Source organism: Halichondria panicea, chromosome 13 (assembly GCF_963675165.1).
Source record: "Halichondria panicea chromosome 13, odHalPani1.1, whole genome shotgun sequence".
NCBI lineage: Eukaryota > Metazoa > Porifera > Demospongiae > Suberitida > Halichondriidae > Halichondria > Halichondria panicea.
In genome coordinates this window covers 3,399,091-3,408,123 of record NC_087389.1, presented here as the reverse complement: position 1 = coordinate 3,408,123, position 9,033 = coordinate 3,399,091, and the positions used below count along the sequence as shown (strand labels likewise).

The window sequence follows — 9,033 nt, the reverse complement described above, 5'->3', positions numbered from 1 at the left end:
GCAGAGAGGAAGAGGGTGTGGGACTTTTCCCTTTAGACTCTGATCTGCTGCATGCTTTAGACTTCATCTGAGCTGAACCTCCAGTTCAGTACAGTTATGGTGACTGTTGGAATATTGAGGAACTGGCGGCTGGTAAGACGCTTCAGACAAGCACCATTTCTGCTGCAGTCATTGAGAACTAGCTCAAGCAATGTGGTAATAGTTGTGTACAATGTTGTAGATCTAGATCATACATTTTTTTTCAGGAGTTGTTCAAGACTGCTCTCCATGAATACCATGTGTCTAATGGAGGGAAAATGGTGCCTTACGCTGGGTGGTCCATGCCTATGGCGTATGAACTGTCCATCACTGACTCAGCTCTTCATACACGCAACAGTGTGTCTTTGTTCGATGTCTCTCATATGCTCCAGGTCAGTCTATATCTAACGGCATCGCGTCCAACCTTTAATTACTTCCGGAAGCAGGGGCGGGACTTCATTGTGTGCCTAAACTGGGTACTAGCATAAAGACCTTTGACATTGGTGTATAACTGCCACTATTTTTGGTTTATGCATGGGGCGTGGTCAACACCCACGTGGATTATGTCAGCGTTGAGTGGAAAAAAAAATCATTTTTGCACAAGTGATACCGTATAGCGGGTAATTTTCGTGGGATTTTAACGTAGGCGTGGCTTACCGGAACGTATGAATGTAGTGCAGGCAACGAGACTAAAACTCACGAAAACCATCGTTTTCCAATTTTTTACCCCACGAAAATTACCCGCTATACGATAGTAAATATTATTGATTGACGTGTTATGCAAAATGAAGAGTTGCAGTAAGCTGTAATGCAGATACTAAGAAAGATGCAGGCTATGCGTGCAAGGAAAATCTTTATGCTTTTAGAGTTGATGCATGTTCACACTAAAATAACACTTTCTGTTAGCGTCATCGGTACTAGAATAATTAATAGTGAGCTGTAAGCCAGCCTCAGTTACAAGGTGTACACACATTAAATTTTGTGCTAGACTTTAAGTTGCTCCAAAGACCCTCAGAGAAGACTCAGCAGTAAAATAGAAGAATCAAGAGTGTCCGGATCTGTAAAAATCACTTTGTTGGAGAGAGCAGCCACTGGTTCTGATATTATGTAAGCAAACTAGGCTTAACTCACGAACAAAGTATTATTTTGCAAATCCACGAATTAAAATCCAAGAAAACATGACTAGAAGCCTTTACTTGCACTTCATTGATCCTTGAGCAACTGTAGCAGTCTACACACACACGCACACACACAACCGGATATCTCGCTTGAGGATGCGCACCGAGGCATACTTATGTGATGATCGATACTGGTGATCTAGACAACAACACCAGCTCCTCGGAGTCCAAAGCCAATAACAGTCACTTAAACACTTTGTTGAGCCATTAGTGTAATTATTGGAAAACAACGTGCAAGTTCAAGCTTCTTAGCTTTCGTATGTTTTGCTTGCTTTTATACGACAACGATGCTTTAACATCGAAATCTGCCACTTTTAACTAATAACTTGTTGTGTGGAGGCATCCATGCTGTAAACGCAGTGCTATGGCATCCAGGTCACAAACAAACAGACAAAACTAGAGCACTGAAGTGCTAACCCTCGGTTGTTGATAAATTATAGAAACCAGAAGAGTGTTATACAATACATGTAGTGGGAAGCTGGCTAAGCAGCAAGTAACCTACGGGAGCAATTAGAGACTAGAGTGAAACTTTTGAGAGTAGTGTGAGAATGGAGAATGGAGTTTTAGTGTAGTGCACTGTGGACTAGGATCACAGCAACGTCAGCAAAGAAGCCTGGAGTCGGCTCCTGTGAGGTATGCTCTAGGATGCAGCAACCACCACAATCATTTCTAGCTTTCTACTTCAGTGACCGTGTTCTGGTACAACTTGACTCCAGTTTTTTCTATCTGACCTTAGAGTACATGTACATGTACTTTATGGCTACTGAACCGTGCAAGCGCCCACCTAACTCAATTAACGTCAAAAAGCTGTCCCAATAGTTTCCGTTATAATAGAGGTTCCACTGTGTGTTATGGTTATACGTACATTACAATGGTCCCATGTTTTCCCTTGCATCTGTATTTAACTGTCTAAACGGTACTGGTTGCATCCATACAGATGGAAGTCAGTGGAGCAGATTCTCGAGAGTTTCTAGAAACTGTATCTCCCATTGACTTGCAACGGTTGAATGATGGATCAGGTATGTACAATTAATAGTGTGTTTGTACTCAGCCTGAATTAGTACTTACTTAGTAACTCTTGAATGCTGACATCAAAAGTAAAATATTTTGGTGGCCCGCTGGTACTCAGCTCTGTTTACCTTACGTTTTGATTGAGGTTTTGCTTACTGAAGCTAATTTTGTGAGCAGCCAAGCCGTATATGTGCCCCATGCATAATAGCCTAATGGATAGGCCACGCCCATCTAATACTAACTTTGGTGAAAGTCTACTATACTACTGCTACTGACTCTACCAACTCTACCAGAAAGAAAATAGCTGTACAACAAACTACAGCTCTCTCTAGCTAGCTAGCTCTGTGTATGACTTTCAATGCTTTACAAATGTACTAGTCTTGGACATAATGCGTCAGTGGACAGAACAAGGTAGCAAACTATACTATTAGGCTAAGCTGAAGCGTTTGGCGTTTGCTATTAGAATCTTCATTCGGATAATCGAGAATTCAGATAATCGAGGGCTCAACTGTACGGAAATTTTCGTGATAAATTCAGGACATTTTGTGTGACAGGCTCGGGAAAAGGGACATATTGACAGGAGCAGATAATTATTGGTTTTGAGCAATAGCCAGATTTATAGACGACAGAGTATAATCTCACAATATTTTTTCTTGGCTTATAGTTATCTACAGTCTTTCTACTACCTCTTTGCAAAATCTGATGCTCTGAATCCAGCCGAAGAGCTTCGTCTAAGCAGCCACCATTACCCAATTTAGTAATCTTTAAGTGGGCGTCAGAGGAGGCTGGACACGCGTCATCCGTAGTCATCTGTTAGTCAATCCCATGAATACGCTTAAAATCGATCCTTTTCGATCCTGCTGAGTCAGTATTTTTAGAGTCATTTACTACTAGTATGGAGTGCTAAAATCGCTTGCAGGCTTTTGACTTGGCTGAATAGCTACTAGTTGTTCTCTCCAAGTTTCCGTATATCTCTCTATGTACACACATTTCCTCTGTAAACCATTATGACGCGTGTCCAACCTCCTCTGAGTGGGCATTTCTCAATACCGCTGTTTCAAAGCTTTGAGTTTCCAACGCGCATAACTCAGGCATGAAAAGAGGTATGTGCAAACTAAGCATATCAATGCATAGGCAATTCTTTGCTCTATCATCTGGTGTTTAAATCACAAAAACTATAGCCTGCTCCAATAATTATGTCCCTTTTCCCAGAGCCTGTCACAAATATCCAATAATTTTGCGCATAACTCAGGCATGAAAAGAGGTATGTGCAAACTAAGCATATCAATGCATAGGCAATTCTTTGCTCTATCATCTGGTGTTTAAATCACAAAAATTATAGCCTGCTCCAATAATTATGTCCCTTTTCCCAGAGCCTGTCACAAATATCCAATAATTTTGCGCATGCGCAAGCAGTCAATAGCAGGCCTTCTCCTCAAGGGAGGCCAGTGAAGAAGGCTAGTACATAGTGAGACAATAGGCTCTGCATGTACACACACTAGAGGTCAATGTAGTAGCTTTCTGCTTCAGGTGAGGTGAAGGTGTACAATTGCGTAAGAACAGTTAAGAACCAGTTTTAAGCACAAAAAACCTCCAAATTGCACCTTAGACATTCATTCTGCCAAATTTTCTCCGGGAGCTGCCCCCCGGACCCCCAAATTTTCAGCGCCGTACGGCCGTCGTCATTTCCTCCCTGGCTAAAAATCCTGTATGAAACCCTGACAGATATTTATCTATGATCGTGAATGCACATACATTGTAGTTATGTACATTCAGGAGCTCTCTCTGTGTTCACTAATGACAAGGGAGGAATAATAGATGATTGCATCATAACCAGGACCGGACCACAGTCGTTTTATGTTGTGGCTAATGCTGGATGTGCAGATAAAGATATGCAACATTTGAATGTCAGTTAACTTTGATTAGTGTGTGCTGAATTTGAGGTAGTTTTAAACTTTTAAAGGATCAGATACAGCGTAAGTTCTCAGGGCGGGATGTGAAGCTGGTAGCACGTGAAGACATGTCTTTAATTGCTCTTCAAGGTAGGTAGTGTAATTTAGAAAACGCACGGGTAAATAGTTGTGAATTTAAACCAAAACTCTACAGGCCCAAAAATGCAACATGTGCTCTCACAAGGACTTAAAGACGACATTAAAAAACTGCACTTTATGGAAAGTGCAGTGATGGAAGTGTTTGGAGTACCAAAGTGCAGGGTGACACGGTGTGGGTACACAGGTGAAGATGGAGTTGAGGTGATACATGTACATCATAATTATAATTATTGTGGGTCTAAGCATAGATTGAAAAGGAAGGGGATTGGAAACGATCGGGCCTCCCTGTGTAAAAGGTTGAAACACTCTTGCGTTATATTTCGTGCTTGCAAATATTTTCGCAGCTAACCGTTCCGAGGTTGTATATTTAACTGTTTTTATAGCTCTCCTATCCACTAGCAATGACTCAGGGGCTGGGAGGTACTCTAGAGAAGTAAGTTTATACCACTGACTAGCTCTAAGTCCCTTTTCTTTACTCTGTTTCAATTTTTGTTGATTTAATGTCTCTTTCCCTACTGTGAAGTCGAAGGATATTGCTTGACTTGGTTATTATCATGCACTCCTGTTATTATGTATCTAAGTGCTACATAGAATGGCTTCATGCCATGGATAAACGTTTGCAGCATAGTCCTTCAAACTGCTTTACTCGACTTTTTAGAGCTAAATAATAAGTGATCAATTTCACTTACTATGTATGTACAGCACATTGTAGGGCAGTCAAGACAGGTAATGAGCATGCTGACTATAAATAAGTAGTTTTAGCCACACCCTATAATGCGGAGCGTTTCACGCAAACATTTTCGTTTCCAATCCCTATCTCTATGGTCTAAGTCATTTTTAGATTAGACGATAAGTTACTGCTTTTATAATAATTATTATACACAATGTCATAACAAATTTCTCTCTCAGATTTCTGTGCCAAGTTGTGAAGTTAACACATTAGTGTCCAAATTGAGCAAATTTAGTGAAGTAAAGCTTGCAGGCTTGGGATCCAGGGATATCCTGAGACTTGAGGCAGGGCTTTGTCTATATGGAAACGATATATCTGAGGACATAACACCTATTGAAGCTGGACTTGCTTGGTGCATCAGTAAGTGATGTAACTGTATGTTTTAGTGTTAAACAAATATTTTTTGGCTACAGGCCAGCGACGCAGAAAGATGGGAGACTTCATTGGAAGCGATGTGATACAGAGGCAGCTAAAAGACAAACCCAAAAACCGGAGAGTCGGTCTCATATCAAAAAGCAAACGACCTATTCGACAGGGTGTGATTGTTCAGGATATGGATGGCAATAATATAGGACACGTTACATCTGGAGGGCCCAGTCCTAAACTTGAAGCATATGTTGCAATGGCTTATGTCCCTAGAACACTTGGCAAACAAGGGACAAAACTGAAACTACAAATTAGAAATGCATCGTTGAGAGCAGAAGTAGTTAAGTTACCATTTGTCCCTGCTCAGTATTATGTTCAATGAGCGATGCTACACATAAATAATTAATTTATGAACTTAAACATTATTGTTTCATTGATCCATTCCTGATAAGCACTGATTTACAACATCTAACAGCTGACTATTCTCCAAAGCAGCAGCAATACGTTCCTTATCTGCCAGTTGTTTGTTCACTGCGGTAGAAAACCAATCATGTTAGGCTCTGAGGCGTACACTAAATATGAGGATCATTCACACAAAATTAGCAGTGTGCTATTCTTCAATAACAAAAATTAATATGCCCTTATAAGTATGCCCTTTATTTTACACATTTACCATTATAATCATTAATATGTATGACATACTGAGAGTTCATAATAATTATTAAATCATACCTGCTACTTCTGAAGCGTGACTTCCAGGGCTAATTTTAACATCCACCTAAATTTGTAACAACAGCATACATAAGCGTGACTTCCAGGGCTAATTTTAACATCCATGCACCTAAAATTGGTCAAAATTTGTAACAATAGTATGTCAAGCACACAGTCAATACCTTAAATCTAGTTGGGAGTGATCTCAGAAGCCGGACTCGAATCGATAAACCAATTAAGGTAGCCATACTACAGTGCGGAATAGTAGGCGTGAAAGAAACGGTAACCTTGCTCTCCAGATCACTCACATCAATATGCCCCTGCTGTACAACATTTAGCTGCTCCAAAGTTAAAGGATGTTCTGGATCATTGATATTCCTAATAAGATCTAGAGGGAAAGGATGAAGTATTATAGCAGGAGTACATTGAGATAATAATGTACTTAATGTAGCTCCTGATTATAGTTATACCCTCTGAATAATTAGGGACGTAGTCCATGTAATTATGAGACTTTCTGTCCCCAAAATTAATTACCACACAATAATTAACCCGATCGAGGCGCGTAGGCGGCCTCGGTTACAGTAGTCTGTCAGTCTGCGTGTCTGTCACTGCTCAGTTTGGCTGACCTGGTGATTTAGGCATCACCATTTTTAGGTAGGGAAACTTGTAGCATTAAAACTAAGGCTTAAAATTTGGCAGATTTTGCAAAGAAGTCTTTGGCTATTATTTGAAACATAAGCCAATAATTACTGTTTGCTTTGTGTATTAGTGAAAAGGATCGATACAATAGAAAGCTAGAATTGTGTCTGGTTTGTCTCGTAAAATTGTATAAGAATCTCGGAAAGGTAAATGTGACTCTAGGATCCTACTCATTGCTACTCCAGGAGCCGGCCATACTTCTCTGTATGAGACTCCAGGCTTCTTTGCTGTAATCTAGTCTACAGTGCATATATCTATCTATGTACCGTATATCTTCTAATTTATCGGACACTTCTAATTACCCCGGACACTCTTTTGGGTAATTTTCGTTGTTCTAATACAACGGACACTCCAGTGCTTTAATATTACATTTGTTAAATATCCGGACAATACTTTGAAAAGTAGAGTTTACATTCACAGCAACTATTCAGTCGCACACTGTTCTATTAAACTTAGCTAGCTCGCATGCAGCTGCTTGCTTGTTCTAATTATTCTGGACACTTCGCATGCTCTATAAAAATCTGTTCCAATTATACCCGGACAATTTCCAAAATAATTTTTTTTACTGTCCGATAAATTAGAAGATATACGGTACCACTAAAATCCTGTTCTCAAATGTTTCAGCATGCCTCCAGTCTGGTTTAGCTCCTGAGTTGCTGTGCTAGACAGTCATATACATGATATTCATCACTATTATGCACTGCATTATATCACTCTTTTGGTTTCTTTATAATCATGTCACGTCACCAGCCGAGGGTTTGCACTTTAGTGCTCTAGTTATGAAATTGTAGTTATAAAAGCTCTGAATTAAGAGGTAATCCTCTATAATTATATGTAATTACATGTTGTAATCATTAATAAAACAAGTCCATGCATGCAGAGTGTTCTATGTTGATGTAGACCTCTATTAATTTTGTGTAATGCATCATATTCTTAAATTTTGGCGGGTCGTTATTGTAAGAAGCGTAATAAATCACACTTTATAGCTAGCAATAAGTGTTTTAATGGGCATGTGCACGAGGATGATGCAATAATGTACTACCACCAAGATTGATCTCCGATTATATAGCCTCGCTTCGCTAGGAATAATAGCCTTAGGGTACATATGATGCAAGGTCCTCGCTTATGGTCCAATTCCGCGGCTTATGACATCATTAATTTTTATGTAATTGGATTAAACTTGTTGTAATGATCAGCAAATAAAAAAGCTGGGCCTGTGTATTTAATAAAGACCGTGTATTAAAGTGGTCCAGAGAGTCCATGTACTGAGTTTAAAGTGAACCCGACTATAGCCTTGCTTCGCTCTAAATTATGGTGGTGTTTATGTAGTTGGGCGTGATACAGATAGTCTAGTTTAGAAGTGCAATCTCACATGTATAAAGGTTGATCTACTGTTCAATTTTGAGTATGTATTTCACACTGCATCTAGACATGCACATTATTAAATGTAAAGACGACTGCCTTGGTATATCAGAAACAGATATAGATAGTTACCGTACTTAACTATCTTTTGGAGGTTGAAAAATTATGTTGAAGTCCTGGTGTCGCATATTTAGAGGGTCGCATCTAATTGGACTCTGATTATAGGCTGCTAAAATTACATTGTTTCTTGCGGCCTGGAATCGAGGCTATGGTTTGACCTCTATTTTATTAGAACGTGACATAAAAAATAATTGTCAACGTAGCAGTCGCTACTTTTAGAGCCTAAGGTCAGAATATTGAAAAAGATCGAGGTGTTGCATGTTTGGAGGGTCGCTTTAAATCGAATAAGTAGGATAGCATCTTTTAGAACCTCAAAAAAATTGTGTCCTAATAAAAATGTTGCACAAATAAATCTACTCTCACCAAATATTTCTCTGCCATCTATTTCATCATCAACATCGTCAATACAATCTTCTGGTGCAGTTGGACGGGCCTTAGTGGCCTTAAACACCTCAGGGTTGACATTCTCCATTATTTAATATACGGTCTGGCCACGCCCTCCTTTAGAGGGTGGCTTCATAGGCTTAGCTTCGAGACCAATCCGATTAATAATTAGCTTGGATTCGAGGCTAAGGCCAGTCAATTATTTTATTTTTTATTATAATTACATTCTTTTATAAGTTATTCATGTTAAACTATAGAGCAAGGGCTTTATGGTTATACTGCCACCTGAACCAAAAGCCTTGTGAGCGAATTGCTCACGTCACCCTGTGTACACATGCCGGCAGGGTATTAATGTGACTCGTAATAGGTGCATGGATGCTTGAAAAATCAAATTTCTGGCTTG

General features: G+C 39.6%; 2 protein-coding genes across 2 annotated transcripts; one reads left to right on the top strand and one right to left on the bottom strand.

The window, feature by feature from the left end:
* Positions 1 to 8: 8 nt before the first annotated feature.
* On the top strand, positions 9 to 5,795 carry LOC135346690 (aminomethyltransferase, mitochondrial-like). Its single transcript, XM_064544386.1, has 8 exons — positions 9 to 195; positions 246 to 410; positions 2,134 to 2,215; positions 3,984 to 4,114; positions 4,171 to 4,249; positions 4,314 to 4,459; positions 5,168 to 5,348; positions 5,402 to 5,795. Exons 1-8 carry the CDS (start codon positions 97 to 99, stop codon positions 5,734 to 5,736), a joined length of 1,218 nt encoding a protein of 405 aa, XP_064400456.1. The 5' UTR covers positions 9 to 96; the 3' UTR covers positions 5,737 to 5,795.
* LOC135346693 (cytosolic iron-sulfur assembly component 2B-like) lies at positions 5,606 to 8,750 on the bottom strand. Its single transcript, XM_064544404.1, has 4 exons — positions 8,610 to 8,750; positions 6,248 to 6,453; positions 6,087 to 6,132; positions 5,606 to 5,885 (listed from the first exon to the last, which is right to left on the bottom strand). Exons 1-4 carry the CDS (start codon positions 8,716 to 8,718, stop codon positions 5,785 to 5,787), a joined length of 462 nt encoding a protein of 153 aa, XP_064400474.1. The 5' UTR covers positions 8,719 to 8,750; the 3' UTR covers positions 5,606 to 5,784.
* Positions 8,751 to 9,033: the final 283 nt, after the last annotated feature.

Excerpts from the sequence above, each read along its gene's own strand:
- LOC135346690 (XM_064544386.1), top strand. The coding sequence starts at position 97 with ATGGTGACTGTTGGAATATTGAGGAACTGGCGGCTGGTAAGACGCTTC. Across the intron at positions 411-2,133 it reads ATGTCTCTCATATGCTCCAG|ATGGAAGTCAGTGGAGCAGA; the intron begins GTCAGTCTATAT and ends GCATCCATACAG. Across the intron at positions 5,349-5,401 it reads TGGACTTGCTTGGTGCATCA|GCCAGCGACGCAGAAAGATG; the intron begins GTAAGTGATGTA and ends TTTTGGCTACAG.
- LOC135346693 (XM_064544404.1), bottom strand. The coding sequence starts at position 8,718 with ATGGAGAATGTCAACCCTGAGGTGTTTAAGGCCACTAAGGCCCGTCCA. Across the intron at positions 6,133-6,247 it reads CACTCCCAACTAGATTTAAG|GTGGATGTTAAAATTAGCCC; the intron begins GTATTGACTGTG and ends TTACAAATTTAG. Across the intron at positions 5,886-6,086 it reads TCACGCTTCAGAAGTAGCAG|TGAACAAACAACTGGCAGAT; the intron begins GTATGATTTAAT and ends TTTCTACCGCAG.